The sequence below is a fragment of the Arachis hypogaea genome, chromosome 3, assembly GCF_003086295.3.
Source record: "Arachis hypogaea cultivar Tifrunner chromosome 3, arahy.Tifrunner.gnm2.J5K5, whole genome shotgun sequence".
Classification (NCBI taxonomy): domain Eukaryota; kingdom Viridiplantae; phylum Streptophyta; class Magnoliopsida; order Fabales; family Fabaceae; genus Arachis; species Arachis hypogaea.
Genome location: NC_092038.1, coordinates 111,162,756 through 111,185,357, shown reverse-complemented (window position 1 = coordinate 111,185,357; position 22,602 = coordinate 111,162,756). Strand labels below are relative to the sequence as shown.

Genomic DNA, 22,602 nt, shown 5'->3' with positions numbered 1-22,602 from the left:
TCTTAAGCACACTCTTTTTGCCTTGGATCACAACTTTATTTCTTTCTTTTTCTCTTTCTCTTCTTTTTTTTCGAAATGTTTTTTGTATTCACTGCTTTTTTCTTGCTTCAAGAATCATTTTTATGATTTTTCAGATCCTCAGTAACATGTCTCATTTTTCATTATTCTTTCAAGAGCCAACATTCATGAACCACAAATTCAAAAGACATATGCACTGTTTAAGCATACATTCAGAAAACAAAAGTATTGCCACCACATCAAGATAATTAAACTGTTATAAAATTCAAAATTCATGCAATTCTTCTCTTTTTCAATTAAGAACATTTTTTATTTAAGAGAGGTGATGGATTCATAGGACATTCATAACTTTAAGGCATAGACACTAAGACACTAATGATCACAAGACACAAACATAGACAAACATAAGCACTAAAATTCGAAAAATAGGAAAATAAAGAACAAGGAAATTAAAGAACGGGTCCACCTTAGTGATGGCGGCTTGTTCTTCCTCTTGAAGATCTTATGGAGTGCTTTGAGCTCCTCAATGTCTCTTCCTTGTCTTTGTTGCTCCTCTCTTATGATTCTTTGATCTTCTCTAATTTCATGGAGGAGAACAGAGTGTTCTTGGTGCTCCACCCTTAGTTGTCCCATGTTGGAACTCAATTCTCCTAGGGAGGTGTTTAGTTGCTCCCAATAGTTTTGTGGAGGAAAGTGCATCCCTTGAGGCATCTCAGGGATTTGATGATGAGAGGGGTCTCTTGTTTGCTCCATCCTCTTCTTAGTGATGGGCTTGTCCTCATCAATAGGGATGTCTCCCTCTATGTCAACTCCAACTGAATAACAGAGGTGACAAATGAGATGAGGAAAGGCTAACCTTGCCAAGGTAGAGGACTTGTCCGCCACCTTATAAAGTTCTTGGGATATCACCTCATGAACTTCTATTTCTTCTCCAATCATGATGCTATGGATCATGATAGCCCGGTCTATAGTAACTTCGGACCGGTTGCTAGTGGGAATGATTGAGCGTTGGATAAACTCCAACCATCCTCTAGCCACGGGTTTGAGGTCATGCCTTCTCAGTTGAACCAGCTTCCCTCTTGAATCTCTCTTCCATTGGGCGCCCTCTTCACATATGACTGTGAGGACTTGGTCCAACCTTTGATCAAAGTTGACCCTTCTAGTGTAAGGATGTTCATCTCCTTGCATCATGGGCAAGTTGAATGCCAACCTTACATTTTCCGGACTAAAATCCAAGTATTTCCCCCGAACCATAGTAAGCCAATTCTTTGGATCCGAGTTCACACTTTGGTCATGGTTCTTGGTGATCCATGCATTGGCATAGAACTCTTGAACCATTAAGATTCCGACTTGTTGAATGGGGTTGGTAAGAACTTCCCAACCTCTTCTTCGGATCTCATGTCGGATCTCCGGATATTCACTCTTTTTGAGTGAAAAAGGGACCTCAGGGATCACCTTCTTCAAGGCCACAACTTCATAGAAGTGGTCTTGATGCACCCTTGAGATGAATCTTTCCATCTCCCATGACTCGGAAGTGGAAGCTTTTGCCTTCCCTTTCCTCTTTCTAGAGGTTTCTCCGGCCTTGGATGCCATAAATGGTTATGGAAAAACAAAAAGCAATGCTTTTACCACACCAAACTTAAAAGGTTTGCTCGTCCTCGAGCAAAAGAAGAAAGAAGAGAGGAGAAGAAGAAGAAATGAGGAAGAAGGGAATGGCTTTGTGTTCGGCCAAAAAAGGGGGAGAAGTGGTGGTTTGGTTGTGTGAAAATGAAGGAGTGAAGGTGGGTTTATATAGGAGTGGGGGGGCTCATGGTTCGGTCATGTATGGGTGGGTTTGGGAGGGAAAGTGGTTTGAATTTAAAGGGTGAGGTAGGTGGGGTTTTATGAAGGATGGATGTGAGTGGTGAAGAGAAAGATGGGATTTGATAGGTGAAGGGTTTTTGGGGAAGAGGTGTTGAGGTGATTGGTGAATGGGTGAAGAAGAGAGAGAGTGGTGGGGTAGGTGGGGATCCTGTGGGGTCCACAGATCCTGAGGTGTCAAGGAAAAGTCATCCCTGCACCAAGTGGCAAGTAATAATGCGTGTTGAGCCAATTCTAGCGTTAAACGCCGAGCTGGTGCCCATTTCTGGCGTTTAACGCCGAATGCTTGCCCTTTTCTGGCGTTTAACGCCAGTCTGGTGCCCCTTTTCTGGCGTTAAACACCCAGAATGGTGCCAGACTGGGCGTTAAACGCCCAACAGCTAGCCTTACTGGCGTTTAAACGCCAGCACGCTCTCCTCCAGGGTGTGCTGTTTTTCTTTCTGTTTTTCATTCTGTTTTTGCTTTTTCAATTGATTTTGTGACTTCTCATGATCATCAACCTACAAAAGAACATAAAATAACAAAGGAAAATAGATAAAATATAACATTGGGTTGCCTCCCAACAAGCGCTTCTTTAATGTCAGTAGCTTGACAGAGGGCTCTCATGGAGCCTCAGAATTACTCAGAGCAATGTTGGAACCTCCCAACACCAAACTTAGAGTTTGAATGTGGGGGTTCAACACCAAACTTAGAAGTTGGTTGTGGCCTCCCAACACCAAACTTAGAGTTTGACTGTGGGGGCTCTGTGTGGCTCTGTTTTGAGAGAAGCTCTTCATGCTTCCTCTCCATGATGATAGAGGGATATCCTTGAGCCTTAAACACAAAGGATTCTTCATTCACTTGAATGATCAATTCTCCTCTATCAACATCAATCACAGCCCTTGTTGTGGCTAGGAAGGGTCTGCCAAGGATGATGGATTCAACCATGCACTTCCCAGTCTCTAGGACTATGAAATCAGCAGGGATGTAATGGTCTTCAACTTTTACCAGAACATCCTCTACAAGTCCATAGGCTTGTTTTCTTGAATTGTCTGCCATCTCTAGTGAGATTTTTGCAGCTTGCACCTCAAAGATCCCTAACTTCTCCATTACAGAGAGAGGCATGAGGTTTACACTTGACCTTAAGTCACACAAGGCCTTCTTGAAGGTCATGGTGCCTATGGTACAAGGTATGGAAAACTTCCCAGGATCCTGTCTCTTTTGAGGCAGTTTCTGCCTAGACAAGTCATCCAGTTCCTTGGTGAGCAAAGGGGGTTCATCTTCCCAAGTCTCATTTCCAAATAACTTGTCATTTAGCTTCATGATTGCTCCAAGGTATTTAGCAACTTGCTCTTCAGTGACATACTCATCCTCTTCAGAGGAAGAATACTCATCAAAGCTCATGAATGGCAGAAGTAAGTCCAATGGAACCTCTATGGTCTCATTTTGAGCCTCATATTCCCATGGTTCCTCATTGGGGGACTCATTGGAGGCCAGTGGACGTCCATTGAGGTCTTTCTCAGTGGCGTTCACTGCCTCTTCCTCCTCTCCAAATTCGGCCATGTTGATGGCTTTGCACTCTCCTTTTGGATTTTCTTCTGTATTGCTTGGAAGAGTACTAGGAGGGAGTTCAGTAATTTTCTTGCTCAGCTGACCCACTTGTGCCTCCAAATTTCTAATGGAGGACCTTGTTTCAGTCATGAAACTTTGAGTGGTTTTGATTAGATCAGAGACCATGGTTGCTAAGTCAGAGGTATTCTGCTTAGAACTCTCTGTCTGTTGCTGAGAAGATGATGGAAAAGGCTTGCTATTGCTAAACCTGTTTCTTCCACTATTATTGTTGTTGAAACCTTGTTGAGGTCTCTGTTGATCCTTCCATGAGAGATTTGGATGATTTCTCCATGAAGGATTATAGGTGTTTCCAAAGGGTTCTCCCATGTAATTCACCTCTTCTATTGAAGGGTTCTCAGGATCATAAGCTTCTTCTTCAGATGAAGCTTTCTTAGTACTGCTTGGTGCATTTTGCATTCCAGACAGACTTTGAGAAATCATATTGACTTGTTGAGTCAATATTTTATTCTGAGCCAGTATGGCATTCAGAGTGTCAATCTCAAGAACTCCTTTCTTCTGATTGGTCCCATTGTTCACAGAATTCCTTTCAGAAGTGTACATGAATTGGTTATTTGCAACCATTTCAATTAGCTCTTGAGCTTCTGTAGGCGTCTTCTTCAGATGAAGAGATCCTCCAGCAGATCTATCCAAAGACATCTTGGATAGTTCAGAGAGACCATCATAGAAAATTCCAATGATGCTCCATTCAGAAAGCATATCAGTGGGACACTTTCTGATTAATTGTTTGTATCTTTCCCAAGCTTCATAGAGGGATTCTCCTTCCTTCTGTCTGAAGGTTTGGACTTCCACTCTAAGCTTACTCAATTTTTGAGGTGGAAAGAACTTTGCCAAGAAGGCATTGACTAGCTTTTCCCAAGAGTTCAGGCTTTCTTTAGGTTGTGAGTCCAACCATATTCTAGCTCTGTCTCTTACAGCAAAAGGGAATAGCATAAGTCTGTAGACCTCAGGGTCAACCCCATTAGTCTTGACAGTGTCACAGATTTGCAAGAACTCAGCTAAAAACTGATGAGGATCTTCCAATGGAAGTCCATGGAACTTGAAATTCTGTTGCATTAGAGAAACTAATTGAGGCTTAAGCTCAAAGTTGTTTGCTCCAATGGCAGGGATAGAGATGCTTCTCCTATAGAAGTCGGGAGTAGGTGCAGTAAAGTCACCCAGCACCTTCCTTGCATTGTTGGCATTGTTGTTGTTTTCGGCTGCCATGGGTTCTTCTTCTTTGAAGATTTCTGTTAGGTCCTCTACAGAGAGTTGTGCCTTGGCTTCTCTTAGCTTTCGCTTCAAGGTCCTTTCAGGTTCAGGATCAGCCTCAACAAGAATGCTTTTGTCCTTGCTCCTGCTCATAAGAAAGAGAAGAGAACAAGAAAATGTGGAATCCTCTATGTCACAGTATAGAGATTCCTTGAGGTGTCAGAGGAAAAGAAAAATAGAAGGCAGAAGTAGAAAATTCGAACTTATCAAAGAAGATGGAGTTCGAATTTTGCATTAAGAAATAGTGTTAGTCCATAAATAGAAGGATGTGAGAAGAGGGGAAGTAATTTTCGAAAATCAAGTAAAAGATTTTGAAAACATTTTGAAAAACACTAATTGATTTTCGAAAATAAAAGTGGGAAAGAAATCAAGTGATTTCTGAAAAGGAATTTGAAATTAGAAATCAAAAAGATTTGATTGAAAGTTATTTTGAAAAAGATGTGGTTAATAAGATATGATTGGTTTTAAAAAGATGTGATTGAGAAGATATGATTTGAAAAACATTTTTAAAAAATTTGATTTTGAAAATTAATGACTTGGCTATCAAGAAAAGATATGATTCAAACAATAAACCTTTCTCAACAGAAAAGGCAACATACTTGAAATGTTGAATCAAATCATTAATTGATAGCAAGTATCTTTGAAAATAGAAAGAAATTGAATTTGAAAAAGATTTTATTGAAAAGATATGATTTGAAAAAGATTTGATTTTGAAAAGATTTTGAAAACTTGAAAAAAATTTGCATTGAAAACAAAATCTTCCCTCTTGTGCCATCCTGGCGTTAAACGCCCAGAATGGTGCACATTCTGGCGTTTAACGCCCAAAACTCTACCCTTTTGGGCGTTAAACGCCCAACCAGGCACCCTGGCTGGCGTTTAAACGCCAGTCTGTCCTTCTTCACTGGGCGTTTTGAACGCCCAGCTTTTTCTGTATAATTTCTCTGCTGTATGTTCTGAATCTTCAATTCTCTGTATTATTGACATGAAAAGACACAAATTAAAAATATTTTTGGATTTTTAATAGTGAGGAATAATCAAAATGCAACTAAAATCAAATAATAATGCATGCAAGACACCAAACTTAGCAATTTGTATACTACTGACACTAATGAGAATGCATATGAGACACATAAACACTCAAGTCAAGAGGAATTAAAGATCAGAGTGATGAAATCATCAAGAACATCTTGAAGATCAATAAGACACATGAATGAATGCAAGAAAAACAGAAACATGCAATTGACACCAAACTTAAAATGAGACTCTAGACTCAAACAAGAAATTTTTGGATTTTATGATTTTCTAAATTTTTTTTTGTGGTTTTTCGAAATTTAAGTGGAAAAAGAAAATGAAGGTATCAAAATTCTTAATGAGAATTCCAGGAATCATGCAATGTTTAGTCTAAGACTCCGGTCCAGGAATTAGACATGGCTTCACAGCCAGCCAAGCTTTCAAAGAAAGCTTCGGTCCAAAACACTAGACATGGCCAAAGGCCATCCAAGCCTTAGCAGATCACTGCTCCAATAGCAAGATTGATAGAAATCAACAAGCTCTTGTGATGATAAGTTGAAACCTCGGTCCAATGAAATTAGACATGGCTTCATAGCCAGCCAGATTTCAACAGATCATCATGAAACTCTAGAATTCATTCTTAAGAACTCTTTGAAGAAAAAAAATACCTAATCTAAGCAACAAGATGAACCGTCAGTTGTCCATACTCGAACAATCCCCGGCAACGGCGCCAAAAACTTGGTGCACGAAATTGTGATCAATACTTTTCACAAATCAAATAATCCCCGGTAATGAATCCAAAAACTTGGTGTTCAATACCATGGCATAAACATAACTTCGCACAACTAACCAGCAAGTGTACTGGGTCGTCCAAGTAATAAACCTTACGCGAGTAAGGGTCGATCCCACAGAGATTATTGGTATGAAGCAAGCTATGGTCACCTTGTAAATCTTAGTCAGGCAGACTCAAATGGATATGAATGATGATATACGAATAAAACATAAAGATAAAGATAGAGATACTTATGTAATTCATTGGTAGGAATTTCAGATAAGCGTATGAAGATGCTTGTCCCTTCCGTCTCTCTGCTTTCCTACTGTCTTCATCCAATCCTTCTTACTCCTTTCCATGGCAAGCTTATGCAAGGGTTTCACCGTTGTCAGTGGCTACCTCCCATCCTCTCAGTGGAAATGTTCAACGCACCCTGTCACGGCACGGCTATCCATCTGTCGGTTCTCAATCAAGCCGGAATAGAATCCAGTGATTCTTTTGCGTCTGTCATTAATGCCCCGCCTTCAGGAGTTTGAAGCTCGTCACAGTCATTCAATCATTGAATCCTACTCAGAATACCACAGACAAGGTTAGACCTTCTAGATTCTCTTGAATGCCGCCATCAGTTCTAGCCTATACCACGAAGACTCTGATCTCACGGAATGGCTGGCTCGGTTGTCAGGCGAGCGCTCGGTTGTCAGGCGATCAACCATGCATCGTGTATCAGGAATCCAAGAGATATTCACCCAATCTAAGGTAGAACGGAGGTGGTTTTCAGGCACACGTTCATAGGTGAGAATGATGATGAGTGTCACGGATCATCACATTCATCAAGTTGAAGAACAAGTGATATCTTAGAACAAGAACAAGCGGAATTGAATAGAAGAACAATAATAATTGCATTAATACTCGAGGTACAGCAGAGCTCCACACCTTAATCTATGGTGTGTAGAAACTCCACCGTTGAAAATATATAAGAACAAGGTCTAGGCATGGCCGAATGGCCAGCCTCCCAAAGAGGGTTCAATCATAAAAACATGATCAAAAGCTCTCAATACAATAGTAAAAGGTCCTATATATAGAGAACTAGTAGCCTAGGGTGTACAGAGATGAGTAAATGACATAAAAATCCACTTCCGGGCCCACTTGGTGTGTGCTTGGGCTGAGCATTGAAGCATTTTCATGTAGAGACTCTTCTTGGAGTTAAACGCCAGCTTTTATGCCAGTTTGGGCGTTTAACTCCCATTCTTGTGCCAGTTCCGGCGTTTAACGCTGGGAATTCTGAGGGTGACTTTGAACGCCGGTTTGGGCCATCAAATCTTGGGCAAAGTATAGACTATCATATATTGCTGGAAAGCCCAGGATGTCTACTTTCCAACGTCGTTGAGAGCGCGCCAATTGGGCCTCTGTAGCTCCAGAAAATCCGCTTCGAGTGCAGGGAGGTCAGAATCCAACAGCATCTGCAGCCCTTTTTAGTCTCTGAATCAGGTTTTTGCTCGGGTCCCTCAATTTCAGCCAGAAAATACCTGAAATTATAGAAAAGCACACAAACTCATAGTAAAGTCCAGAAAAATGAATTTTAACTAAAAACTAATAAAATATACTAAAAACTAACTAGATCATACTAAAAACATACTAAAAACAATGCCAAAAAGCGTACAAATTATCCGCTCATCACCTTCGAAAATGCAAAAATCTATAAGGAAAAGGCAAAGAAGTGGCATGACAAAAAGTTGTCATCCAGAGTCTTTGAACCAGGACAAAAAGTTTTGCTCTTCAACTCTAGGCTCAGACTATTCCCAGGAAAACTTAAATCCCGATGAAGGGGTCCGTATGTGATTACAGGAGTGTCACCATATGGATATGTTGAGCATCAGGATATTGATTCTGATAAAAAGTTCATTGTTAATGGATAGAGGATCAAACATTATCTTGAAAGCAATTTTGAGCAAGAATGCTCAAAGCTGAGGCTTGAATGAATCTCAGTAAAAGGTCCAGCTAAAGACGATAAAGAAGCGCTTGCTGGGAGGCAACCCAGTCATTAGCAGGTTATCTGTTTTATTTAATAAAAGTTTGATACATATTCTCAAAGGGAGATCATCAAAATTGAAGGAATTCACAGAGTTACAGAAGGATTCAGTGCAAAAAGCAGAGAAAAGGAGCTTGCTGGCAAAAAAATGCCAGTAAAGGGTACTCTGGGCGTTAAACGCCAGAATGGGCACCATTCTGGGCGTTTAACGCCAGGTGTGCAGCATCCTGGGCGTTTAGCAAAACGCCCAGTGATGAAGGGGTTTCTGCCATTTAACACCATCCAGGGTACCTAGCTGGGCGTTAAACGCCCATATTGGCCAACATTTGGGCGTTAAATGCCAGAATGGATACCATTCTGGGCGTTTAACGCCGATAGGTGGGGGACAGAGATTTTGGTTTCCACTTCAAATTTTTTCAAACTTTCTTTGTTTGATCCATAATTTTCTGCATAAACACATTTCAAACTTTCATCATTCACCTTCAAATCTTAAAAATTAAAATCATTCTTCAAATCTCTTTCAAATCCTTTCCAAATCTTCTTCAAAAACTCAAATATCTCACAATTTCCTTCCGTATCTTCTCAAATCTCCTTCAAAATTTTTGAAATCTCTCCCCCCTCCCTTATAATTATAAGCTCGGCCATTCCCCTTTCCCCACCATTCGAATTTGCTCTCCTCCTCTCTCTCCTCTTTCTTTTCTTTTGCTTGAGGACAAGCAACCCTCTAAGTTTGGTGTGCTTTTTCGTGATCACTAAGCTAAGGCTCATCAAGATCATGGCTCCCAAAGGAAAACAAACCAATTCTAGAGGCAAGAAAGAGAATGCTCCAAAGGATCTTTGGAGTCAAGAGAGGTTCTTAACCAAAGAACACGCAGACCATTACCACAAAATAATGGGTCTAAGGTCAGTGATCCCGGAAGTTAAATTCGATCTGAAAGAAGATGAATATCCGGAGATCCAAGAGCAAATTCGAAACAGAGGATGGGAAGTTCTAACCAACCCTGAGACAAAGGTTGGAAGAAACATGGTTCAGAAATTCTACTCAAATCTGTGGCTGACAGATAAGCAGAGAATGACTGGAACTACTTTTCATACCTACAGAACCATGGTCAGAGGGAGAATTATTTACTTCCATCTGGACAAAATAAGAGAGGTCTTCAAATTGCCTCAACTGCAAGATGATCCTGAATCCTTTAATAGGAGAATGGTGAGAGCAGATAAGGGGTTGGATCAAGTTTTAGAGGACATATGCCTCCCTGGAACTAAGTGGACAACCAATTCAAAAGGTGTCCCAAACCAAATCAAGAGGGGAGATCTCAAACCAATTGCAAGAGGTTGGCTAGACTTCATTGGGCGTTCCATATTGCCCACTAGCAACCGTTCTGAGGTCACTATCAAGAGAGCAGTAATGATTCATTGCATTATGCTGGGAAAAGAAGTGGAGGTTCATCATCTGATTGCTTGTGAGATTTACACAATTGCAAACAAGAATTCCACTGAAGCCAAACTGGCTTACCCAAGCTTAATCTCTTTGCTATGTAAAGATGCTGGGGTGAGGATGGGAATAGATGAATTCATCCCAATTGAACATCCAATCACCAAGAAGTTAATGGAAGGACAAATGCAAGATAATTCTATCAAAAGGAGGGTGCAGGAGTTCCTCCCTGAACTCCCTAAAATTGACTACTGGACCCGCCTAGAAGCATCTGCTGCCAAGCTGCAAGAAGCTATGGAACAAATTAAGGAAGAACAGTAGAATCAAAACTGAAGCGCCAGAAGCTCTCCCTTGAAGGGTCAAATACCCCACAAGTTGAGGGAGCATCCACTTCTCAAGATCAAGGTTGTTGAGTCCTAACTCTGTGATAACCTCTATCATTAGGAGTCTATTTTAGAGTCATTTAAATTTTTGTTCTCTATTACTATTAGTCTTATCTTATGTTTATCTTTGAGTCTTGTTTTTAATTCATGATTAATAAAATTTAATGAGTGATCCAAGGCAAAAAGAGTGTGCTTAAGAACCCTGGACACCTCTAATTGGAGACTCTAGCAAAGCTGGGTCATAATCTAAAAAGGTTCACCCAGTTATGTGTCTGTGGCATGTATGTATCCAGTGGTAATACTGGAAGACAGAGTGCTTTGGGCCACAGCCAAGACTCATAAAGTAGCTATGTTCAAGAATCATCACACTTAACTAGGAGAATCAATAACACTATCTGAATTCTGAGATCCTATAGATGCCAATCATTCTAATCTTCAAAGAATAAAGTGAGATGCCAAAACTGTTCAGAAGCAAAAAGCTACTAGTCCCGCTCATCTAATTGGAGCTAAGTTTCATTGATGTTTTGGATTCTATAGTATGTTCTCTTCTTTTTATCCTAATTGATTTTCAGTTGCTTGGGGACAAGCAACAATTTAAGTTTGGTGTTGTGATGAGCGGATAATTTATACGCTTTTTGGCACTGTTTTTAGTATGTTTTTAGTACATTTTAGTTAGTTTTTAGTATGTTTTTATTAGTTTTTATTTAAAATTCACTTTTCTAGGATTTACTATGAGTTTGTGTATTTTTCTGTGATTTCAGGTAATTTCTGGCTGAAATTGAGGGACCTGAGCAACAATCTGATTCAGAGGCTGAAAAAGGACTGCAGATGCTGTTGGATTCTGACCTCTCTACACTCAAAGTGGATTTTCTGGATCTACAGAAGCCCAATTGACGCGCTGTCAATTGCATTGGAAAGTAGACATCCTGGGCTTTCCAGCAATGTATAATAGTCCATACTTTACCTGAGATTTGATGGCCCAAACCAGCATTGCAAATCAGCTTCAGAATTCCCAACGTTTAATGCCGGAACTGGCACAAAAATTGGAGTTAAACGCCCAAACTGGCACAAAAGCTGGCGTTTAACTCCAGGAAAAGTCTCTACACATGAAAGCTTCAATGCTCAGCCCAAGCACACACCAAGTGGACCCCGGAAGTGGATTTTTACGTCATTTACTCATTTCTGTATACCCTAGGTTACTAGTTCACTATTAATAGGACCTTTTGACATTGTATCTTTACCTCATGACACATTACACGTTTCTTATTGTATCTTCTACGGCATGAGTCTCTAAACCCCATGGTTGGGGGTGAGGAGCTCTGCTGTGTCTTGATGGATTAATGCAATTACTACTATTTTTCATTCAATCACGCTTGCTTCTATTCTAAGATATCACTTGTTCCTCAACTTGATGAATGTGATGATCCATGACACTCATCATCATTCTCACCTATGAAGGTGTGCCTGACAACCACCTCCGTTCTACTTTAGATTGAGTGAATATCTCTTGGATTCCTTAATCAGAATCTTCGTGGTATAAGCTAGAATTGATGGCGGCATTCAAGAGAATCCGGAAGGTCTAAACCTTGTCTGTGGTATACTGAGTAGGTTTCAAGGATTGAATGACTGTGACGAGCTTCAAACTCCTGAAGGCTCAGATGATTAGCCGTGCTGTGACAGAGCGCGTTGAACATTTTCACTGAGAGGATGGGAGGTAGCCATTGACAACGGTGAAACCCTACATACAGCTTGCCATGGAAGGAGCCTTGCGTGCATGAAGAATAAGACAGTAGGAAAGCAGAGATTCAGAAGATAGAGCATCTCCAAAACCTCAACCTGTTCTCCATTACTGCAAAACAAGTATTTATTTCATGTTCTTTTACTCTTCACAATTAAACCTGAGAATTATTGATATCCTGACTAAGAGTTACAAGATAACCATAGCTTGCTTCAAGCCGACAATCTCCGTGGGATCGACCCTTACTCACGTAAGGTATTACTTGGACGACCCAGTGCACTTGCTGGTTAGTTGTGCGGAATTGCAAGAGTGTCATTGCAATTTCGTGCACCAGCCCCTCAGAGAGTTTGCGAAATATATGCATGCAATACTCATTACACTGATGAATGTCCGCAACTACAACAGGAAACAACACCTTAGCAGCTACTCATAACTTCTATTACCGCCCAAATCAAGGATATTTTCAGTAGGGCGGCAATTATAACCAAGGTGAGAACTACAATCAAGGTTGGTAAGACAACCTCAACCAAGGATGGTGAGGTAACTCCAACCAAGGATGGAGGGACAACTACAACCAAGGAGGCCGAGACAATGGTGGAAATCAGAGATGGAACAACAACAATAATCAGCAGAACTGGTCTCAGCAGAACCAGAACCAGCCCTATCGCGCACCTCATCAAAGGCAAAACTAGGGATCTCAAAACAACCAACAACAAGGCCCGCTTTCCTCTTCCAATGACGAGTTGCTTCAATCTGTTGCACAAAGACAAACGACTGTGGAAAGTCAAAGTAGTGGTCTAACCTCTGCTATACAAGCTCTCGTCTCCCAGATTGGATCATCAAACACCTCCAATAACCAACTTACAAGCTCCAGTGTACTTCCTTCTCAACCTTTACCAAACCCCAAGGGAGGAATCAATGCCATTACTCTAAGGTCTGGGACCACTTTGCAAGAGAGGAATTATGAGGAGCCAAGTTCAAAAGCAGACATTTCAGTTGCAAGCACTGTGGAGGTAGAGGATGCTAAAGAAGAGGAAAAAGTACAAAAGGTGGTTGAAGAAAAAGCAACCACACCAAGGAATGAAGCACCCAGAGGCACAGGCATTACAAGGGGCGCCATTCCTATTCCATTTTTGCACCTTGCTAGGAAACCCAGAAAGCAGGTGGAGCTAGACCCCAAGATGGTGGAGATCTTCAAAAAGGTTGACGTAACCATTCCGCTTTTTGATGTGATTCACCAGGTACCTAAATATGCTAAGTTTTTAAAAGATCTATGCATGCATAAAGATAAAATAAATGAATTAGAAACTATCCCCCTAGGTAGCTCTATTTCTGCTTTAATGGGTGCCATACCGAAAAAATGTGGAGATCCAGGTCCGTGCATGGTTACTTGTGTTATTAATAGCGTACAATTTTCTGACTGTATGTGTGACTTAGGCGTGTGTGTGAGTATCATGCCATTATCTGTATATGAAGCTTTGAGACTCCCTCCCTTAAAAAAGTCGGCAACACATTTTGTTTTGGCAGATAAGAGCATTATCTCAGTGGCTGGAATTGCTGAGGACCTACTTGTTAGCATTAAAGGCCTCACATTCCCTTTTGATTTTTTCATTTTGGAGATGCCCCCTAATGAATCAAGAAGACCATCTTCCATCCTATTTGGAAGACCATTTCTGAAGACTTCAAGGTTCAAGCTGGATGCCTTCTCAAGAACCTATTCTTTTGAGATAGATTGCAGAACAGTAAGCTTCAATCTGGATAAAGCTATGAAGCACCCATTGGAAGATCACTCCTGATGACAAGTCATCATATACCTATTTTTCTATGCTTTTTCATACAAGAAATTGATGATTAGTGCTTAAATATTGCATTCTTTTGTACTTAATTGGAAGATTTCCTTGATCTTTTAATTTTATAAATCTTGTAGGAAATAAGAAGAAAAAGAAGCAAAGAAGCACAAAAAAAGGAGAAAAAAAGAGCTTTGGGGTACACTTTGAAGTTGGGGTACACTTTGGAGCCTTAGGCCACGCTTTTAAAAGCGTGGCCCATGACCAAATCAAAGAAGGAAGCAGCCAGCACGCACACTGCCCTGCCCTTGCCAAGGGCAGGGCAGAATCATGATGAAACAAAGTGAGGGTGGAGCAAATTTTCGCTAAGTTAAAATCTGGCCGCTCACAGCATGACCATGCCTACTTCAAAGGGGTATAACTTGAGCTACAGACGTCCAATTGATGTGCTTCCAGTTGCGTTGGAAAGCTGACATTCAGAGCTTTCCAATGATATATAGTAATCCATATTTGGCGTAAAATTCAGGCAGGAACGAAAGGCATCTTTAAGGGCCATGAGGAAGCAAGAAACTAGGCCTTACTTTGGTGCCAAGAAAACCAAGGAAAAGAAGTAGCGTGTGCATCCACCAAGTTTCGAACTTGGAACTTCACTTTTGGAAACACTGCCCTATCCTCCGCGAGGGCAGGGCAGCATTTTGGTGATGCACACACATGTACCACTCTGGCGCACCAAGGGAAGGCTCGGTAGCATCATTCTGGCGCACAGGCATCACTCGGCAGCACCAGCAGCACGCATCTGGCGCACCAAAGAATTCTGCCCTGCCCTCCGCGAGGGCAGGGCAGCATCCTGCACACATCAACGCACCACACGCATGCACCATGGGCCAGATGCACAATTTTCTGCCCTGCCCTCCACAAGGGCAGGGCAGCCTCCTGCGAGCAAACATTCATGGGCCAAAATTCAACCAAAATTCCATTTAAATTCAATTCCTCACCAAATTGAATCAAAGCCAACCAAACCCATTTCTCCTCAAATCCAAAGCAAGCAAAGCCCACATCATCACTCAAAGGCACATGGATCAATTAAATTAGGATTTTCATTTTTGTAATTTGTTTTAATTTCATTTTCATTTTTTATTTTGTAAAGCCTATATAAAGGCATCAATTAGAGCTCGAAAAGGAAAAAAGGCAAGCTCCACTAGGGAGTATTAGGATTTGAGAGCTCTCTCTTAGTTTTCATTGCTGTTTTGAAATGTTGGATCAAGAATTGAAGGAATTCTGTTTCACTTGATCTGAAATCTCTTGTTCTTCTTCTGCATAATTTCAGAAAATTGAGAATTGAATCTGAGTTTTCATTTACTGCTTCCATCTTCATTTCTTCTTCAATATGTTTCTTGGTTGGATCAAGGAAGGGAGTGAGATCTAGACTTGTTTTCTAGTCTCATTGATTCCCTGAGATCTTGTCTCTTTAATTTTCAAAATCAAGCTGAGTTACATTCTGTGTTGCTTCTTCAAGCAATTTTCCATTTCTGTTTAAATCTGCTGCACTTATTTCATCTTTTACTTCTCTGCTTGATTGCTCTTTACATTTTCTTGTTGGATTTTAAATTCCCTGCACCCAACCCCTTTACATTTTTTGCAATTTACATTTCTTGTCATTTACTTTTCTTGCAATTTAAGTTTCAGCTATTTTACTTTCTTGTTATTTAAGTTACTTGCAACTTTACTTTCTGCATCTTTAAGATTTCTGCAATTTTACTTTCTGTTGATCAACTTCACACAATTCACTCAATGTTAGCTTGACTAAACTAATCACCCACTAATGTTGCTTGATCCATCAATCCCTGTGGGATCGACCTCACTCTTGTGAGTTATTACTACTTGATGCGACCCGGTACACTTGCCGGTGAGTTTTGTGTTGGATCGTTTTCCACAAAAACACCATCAAGTTTTTGGCGCCGTTGCCGGGGATTGATTAGTTCAACAATGATTAAGTGGGTGAGAAGTCTAGATCAAGCATTTTTTTTGTTTTTGTTCTCTGTTTTAAATTGATAGCAAGGTGTTTGAGTTATTGCCTCACTAAGAAATTTTTTTCTCTGTGATATGAATTTCAAATTTCATTGATGTTTACAAAATACAAATGGAGTTCAACTCATCTTATGGTCAAACAAAATTTTATGGGATATCACCCACCATCACCGATTTCTAATGGTGTTTGGGAATATCACCAAGAAAATACAAATTCTAAGCACTCCAATCCATGGAGATTTGCTTCACAGACACAAGATGAGCAAGAAAACCATATGGGATATTTCCTTCCACCACAAAATGATGCAAGTCATGATTCTAATGGTGGCTGGGAAGGGAATTCTAGTGCTCCATATGATATTCATCCAAAGACATCATCACTTGACCATACTTCAACAGAAAGCCCCTTTCAAAACTCACCACCCACACAAACTTCCATGAACCACTCAAGGCTCTCAAAGCTTGAGTCCATGTTCAAAAAATATGAGGAGGAGACAATGAAAGTCTGGAAAGAACAAGAAAACTCCCTCAAAAACATGGAAGTGCAGCTAGCTCAATTGGTGAGTGCAACGAAGAAGGAGGAAAAACAAGAGGAAGAGGCTACTGCATCAAGTGAAATTGCAAAGAAGGAAGATGTGGTGGAAACATTTGAACCTAAAACTGCACTTGAGATGACAAGAGAACCTGAACACTCACAACCTCCTCAAACTCCCCTGGACCAAAGATGCTCAACACTGATCGAAAAATATGAAGAGGAGATGAAGAAAGCTTGGGAAGATCAACAAACCTCCTCCATGAAAGAGCTACTAAAGCAAATGTTGAGTGTAAAAGAGGAAGTGGAAGAACAAGCTAGTGAGGAGGATACTCAAGAGAAGTCAAACTCAAGTGAAGCAGAGAAGTACATAGAAGAAAAGCTCATGGAACCACCAATGCAAAAAGCCACAGCAACCAATTCATGAATCCAAAGAAGTGAAGGCAACTAACAAGAGCACCAATTCTGTCCCTAATCCAACAAGCAAGATCAATCAAGCCATTTGCAAAAGGAAGCTTGCTGAGGAAAAAGCCAAGGCAAGGGACAGTAGCTGAATCCTCTCCCCCTTTGAGGTCATTCCTCTTAACAAAATGGAAGAAGAGGAAGAAAGTAAAGAACAGGTAGACAGTAGGTACATTTCTTCTCCATGCTTTGTTTAAATTTCAATAAATTGGCATATGATTACATTCTAAGTTTGGTGTTGCCTTGCAACAAATTATTTTCAATCTTTTTGGATGATTGCATCAAATCAAAAATGAAAGTGACACACCAAGATTCTAAGTTTGATGTGCCACTTATTTTCTATGCAATTCATTCAAGCAACACTACTTGTCTGCATAATCATAATGCCTCTACAGTGTTATTTTTTTTCTTTTAATTTGACACTTTGTCATTCTACTTTCTTTAGTCATTTTTCTGTTTTTAAATGCTTTCATTTTAGTTTGCTTATTTACTGTGTTTGTTAATACATTACCAAGAGAGCTTTATTCATGACAGATTCTTGGCTTGGTGATTGTACTTAACAAATAACAGTTTCACCTGCTTAGTTTTAATTCAAATAAATTGACATATGATTGCATTCTAAGTTTGGTGTTGCTATGCAACAAAATTTGGTTCCAATATCTATTAGATACTTGCATCAATTCCAAGTGAAAGTGTCACACTAAGTTTGATGTGCCACTTATTCTTTATGCAAAGTATTGTGCACACCTTCTTATGCTTGCAATCAAAAATGTCGCTGTCTCTTGTGCCTTGATTGTTATTTTTCATTTTTGCTTGCTTTGCAACACATGTAATGCTAACATTTCATTATGTAAGACATTCATGATCTATCTTAGCCCCATAGCCACTGTTCTAATTATTGCTTGAGGATGAACAAGCATACTGAGTTTGGCAAGGGAAAGAGGAAGAATAGAGGAAAAAGGACAACAATAATGAAGATGAACTACAAGGTTGTAAAGTTCCTTTTCCTCTCATTTATTTCCAGCACTTTAAATTGCATGATTGTCTTTATATTTTCTGTATACATGTGTGGTATGACTAAGCATAGCTTAAATTTGATTTGAAATATGTTGTTGTGACATTATGACTACCAACTTGAGTTTTGTGAATTCAAAAGCAAAAAAGCATCATGATCATAAACAAACAAGAAATTAAAGAAGAATTTAGCATGTGCATACAAGTATTGGAAAGCTAGTGTGATTGATTGTTGCTCAATTGCATTGGATTTTATTTAATTGAAGTTTTTCATCTAGTATATTTTGTGAAATCTTTTGAAATCATGAAAACATTGAAGAAGCAAATACAATTAAAGCAAGAATAGAAAAAGGGAAAGAATGAGAAAGCTGAAGGCTCTGAGTACCAATGGCAATTTATTTGCTAAGTGCTTGTGGTGTTTATGTATCAAGCCAAATGCTTGAAAACAAAACACTTAGAAGTCAAGGCTAGGCTCAAGTGCAAAAGCACTCCCTCAAAGCTCAAGGTTCTGAGCATCAATGATTAGAGAGTCAAGAAAAGAAAAGAAAAATGAGCTTAATGAAGTCCTCTAATTAAATGCTTGTGGTGCTTATGTATCAAGTGGTAATACTTGAAAACAAAGCATTTAGAAGTCGTAGCTTTGTTATTAACTCATGGGGCAAAGCACCCAAAAGGAGAAGCAAAAAAAAAAAAATCAAAAGCTTGTTTCAAGGAAGAATTATAAGAAAAAGATTTCATAAAATAAGCTAGATAGAAGCATCAATCATCTACATCTCTTTTGTAATTGTAGCATGCATAGAAAACTAGCTTGCCAAGAACATTAACTAGTTACTCTTCTTACCTTGGATTGTCAATTTCTATTGCATGATTCTTTTCTTGCTTGGGGACAAGCAAGGTTTAAGTTTGGTGTTGTGATGACAAGTCATCATATACCTATTTTTCTATGCTTTTTCATACAAGAAATTGATGATTAGTGCTTAAATATTGCATTCTTTTGTACTTAATTGGAAGATTTCCTTGATCTTTTAATTTTATAAATCTTGTAGGAAATAAGAAGAAAAAGAAGCAAAGAAGCACAAAAAAAGGAGAAAAAAAGATCTTTGGGGTACACTTTGAAGTTGGGGTACACTTTGGAGCCTTAGGCCACGCTTTTAAAAGTGTGGACCATGACCAAATCAAAGAAGGAAGCAGCCAGCACGCACACTGCCCTGCCCTTGGCAAGGGCAGGGCAGAATCATGATGAAACAAAGTGAGGGTGGAGCAAATTTTTGCTAAGTTAAAATCTGGCCGCTCACAGCATGACCATGCCTATTTCAAAGGGGTATAACTTGAGCTACAGACGTCCGATTGATGTGCTTCTAGTTGCGTTGGAAAGCTGACATTCAGAGCTTTCCAACGATATATAGCAATCCATATTTGGCGTATAATTCAGGCAGGAACGAAAGGCATCTTTAAGGGCCATGAGGAAGCAAGAAACTAGGCCTTACTTTGGTGTCAAGAAAACCAAGGAAAAGAAGTAGCGTGTGCATCCACCAAGTTTCAAACTTGGAACTTCACTTTTGGAAACACTGCCCTGCCCTACGCGAGGGCAGGGCAGCATTTTGGTGATGCACACACATGCACCACTCTGGCGCACCAAGGGAAGGCTCGGCAGCATCATTCTGGCGCACAGGCATCACTCGGCAGCACCAGCAGCACGCATCTGGCGCACCAAAGAATTCTGCCCTGCCCTCTGCGAGGGCAGGGCAGCGTCCTGCACACATCAACGCACCACACGCATGCACCATGGGCCAGATGCACAATTTTCTGCCCTGCCCTCCACAAGGGCAGGGCAGCCTCTTGGGAGCAAACATTCATGGGCCAAAATTCAACCAAAATTCCATTTAAATTCAATTCCTCACCAAATTGAATCAAAGCCAACCAAACCCATTTTTCCTCAAATCCAAAGCAAGCAAAGCCCACATCATCACTCAAAGGCACATGGATCAATTAAATTAGGATTTTCATTTTTGTAATTTGTTTTAATTTCATTTTCATTTTTTATTTTGTAAAGCCTATATAAAGGCGTCAATTAGAGCTCGAAAAAGAAAAAAAGCAAGCTCCACTAGGGAGTATTAGGATTTGAGAGCTCTCTCTTAGTTTTCATTGCTATTTTGAAATTTTGGATCAAGAATTGAAGGAATTCTGTTTCACTTGATCTGAAATCTCTTGTTCTTCTTCTGCATAATTTCAGAAAATTGAGAATTGAATATGAGTTTTCATTTACTGCTTCCATCTTCATTTCTTCTTCAATCTGTTTCTTGGTTGGATCAAGGAAGGGAGTGAGATCTAGACTTGTTTTCTAGTCTCATTGATTCCCTGAGATCTTGTCTCTTTAATTTTCAAAATCAAGCTGAGTTACATTCTGTGTTCCTTCTTCAAGCAATTTTCCATTTCTGTTTAAATCTGCTGCACTTATTTCATCTTTTACTTCTCTGCTTGATTGCTCTTTACATTTTCTTGTTGGATTTTAAATTCCCTGCACCCAACCCCCTTTACATTTTCTGCAATTTACATTTCTTGTCATTTACTTTTCTTGCAATTTAAGTTTCAGCTATTTTACTTTCTTGTTATTTAAGTTACTTGCAACTTTACTTTCTACATCTTTAAGATTTCTACAATTTTACTTTCTGTTGATCAACTTCACACAATTCACTCAATGTTAGCTTGACTAAACTAATCACCCACTAAAGTTGCTTGATCCATCAATCCCTGTGGGATCGACCTCACTCTTGTGAGTTATTACTACTTGATGCGACCCGGTATACTTGCCGGTGAGTTTTGTGTTGGATCATTTTCCACACATCAACTCCATCTTCCAGCGTGATATTATTGATGAGACTGTGGCTGAAGTTCACCAAGCAGAGGTAGAAGAAACGCTTAGGGAGCAAGAAGCAAGTGTGGGGACAACCCCTGAGCTTACTGCAGATACCTTGCTACCACAATTGGCTCCAAATGATCAAGATCCTCCCCATGAGCAGAAAATAGAGTTGAAACTCCTTTTACCTCACCTCAAGTATGCTTACCTTGAGGATAATCAGACACTCTCAGTTATCATTATAAGGGAACTCACTTCCCAACAGGAGGAGCAGCTGCTTAGTGTGCTAAGAAAACACAAGAAGGCCATTGGGTGGAGCTTGGCGGATATAGTAGGCATCAGTCCTCGAGTCTGCGAATATCAGATATTTTAGAAGAGGGAACAAGGCATGTCTGTCAACCTCAGGGGTGACTGAACCCCACCATTCTAGAGGTGGTCAAGAAAGAAGTAACTAGGCTGCTCGAAACTAACATCATCTATCCAATCTCGGATAGTGAATGGGTCAGCCCAGTGCAAGTGGTGCTCAAGAAGTCTGGAGTTACTACAGTGACGAATGAGCATGGAGAGCTCATTACAACCTGAGTGCAGAACGCCTGGAGAGTGTGCATTAACTACAGGCGCCTCAACCAAGTTACCCGCAAGGATCATTACCCCCTGCCCTTTATCGACAGATGCATGATCGCCTGTCAGGTAAATCACACTACTACTTTTTAGATGGTTACACTGGCTATTTTCAGATTCATATAGCTCTTGAAGATCAGGAGAAAACTACTTTTACATGTCCCTTTGGAACACATGCATATAAGAGGATGCCTTTTGGCCTATGTAATGCACCGGCAACGTTCCAAAGATGCATGATGAGTATTTTCTCAGATCTTCTTGAGAATTGTATGGAGGTTTTTATGGATGACTTTAGTGTGTATGGTGATTCTTTTAGCCTTTGCTTGGATAGTTTAGCTAGAGTATTAGACAGATGTGTTAGCTCAAACCTTGTTCTAAATTTTGAAAAATGTCATTTTATGGTCCAACAAGGTATTGTTCTAGGACATGTTATTTCTAATGCTGGTATTTCAGTAGATCCAGCAAAGGTAGATGTCATTTCTGGGTTACCTTACCCCTCTTCTGTGAGGGAAGTCCACTCATTTCTTCATCATGCAGGTTTCTACCGGCGCTTTATCCAGGACTTTTGTAAGGTAGCATTGCCCCTATCTAGACTGCTACAGAAGGATGTTGAATTTAAGCTGAGTGCAGACTGTAAAGAAGCGTTTGATAAGCTGAAGATCGCCCTGACTCAAGCTCCAATTGTGAGAAGACCAGACTGGAGCCAGCCCTTTGAAATTATGTGCGATGCCTCCAACCATGCTATAGGAGCAGCGCTGTCCCAGCATGCAGGTAAGGACCCTTTTGTGATTTTCTATGCATCTAAGACTTTAGACACTACTCAGTCTAACTACACTACTACTGAAAAGGAGCTTCTCGCTGTTGTTTTTGCTCTGGATAAATTCCGAGCCTATCTACCTGGCACTAAAGTGGTAGTGTACTCGGACCATGCAGCTCTAAAATATTTATTAGCTAAAAAAGAGTCCAAACAAAGGTTGATACGTTGGATACTGTTGCTGCAAGAATTTGACTTAGAAATTAAGGATAGGAGTGGTAACCAGAATTTAGTGGCAGACCACTTGAGTCACCTTGAGCACATTAAGGATGACCTCACTCCTATCAATGATGCTTTTCCATTTGATAGCTTGCATGCAGTATCTGAAGTAGCTCATTGGTATGCACCCATAGCTAATATCTAGTTGGCCATACTTTCCCTC

General features: G+C 40.2%; 1 protein-coding gene and 1 non-coding gene across 2 annotated transcripts in view; both read left to right on the top strand.

Annotated features, from left to right (window-relative positions):
• Window positions 1-21,158, top strand: part of LOC140183545 (uncharacterized) — a 74,204-nt gene extending 53,046 nt beyond the window's left edge. The window contains exons 4-5 of the mRNA XM_072231993.1: window positions 12,936-13,346; window positions 20,790-21,158. Coding sequence (XP_072088094.1) covers window positions 12,936-13,346; window positions 20,790-21,158 — 780 coding nt within the window. The remainder of the gene's footprint in view (window positions 1-12,935; window positions 13,347-20,789) is intronic.
• On the top strand, window positions 4,180-4,287 carry LOC112793338 (small nucleolar RNA R71). Its single transcript, XR_003198035.1, has one exon. It is a non-coding gene; the product is annotated as a small nucleolar RNA R71 (small nucleolar RNA).
• Window positions 21,159-22,602: the final 1,444 nt, after the last annotated feature.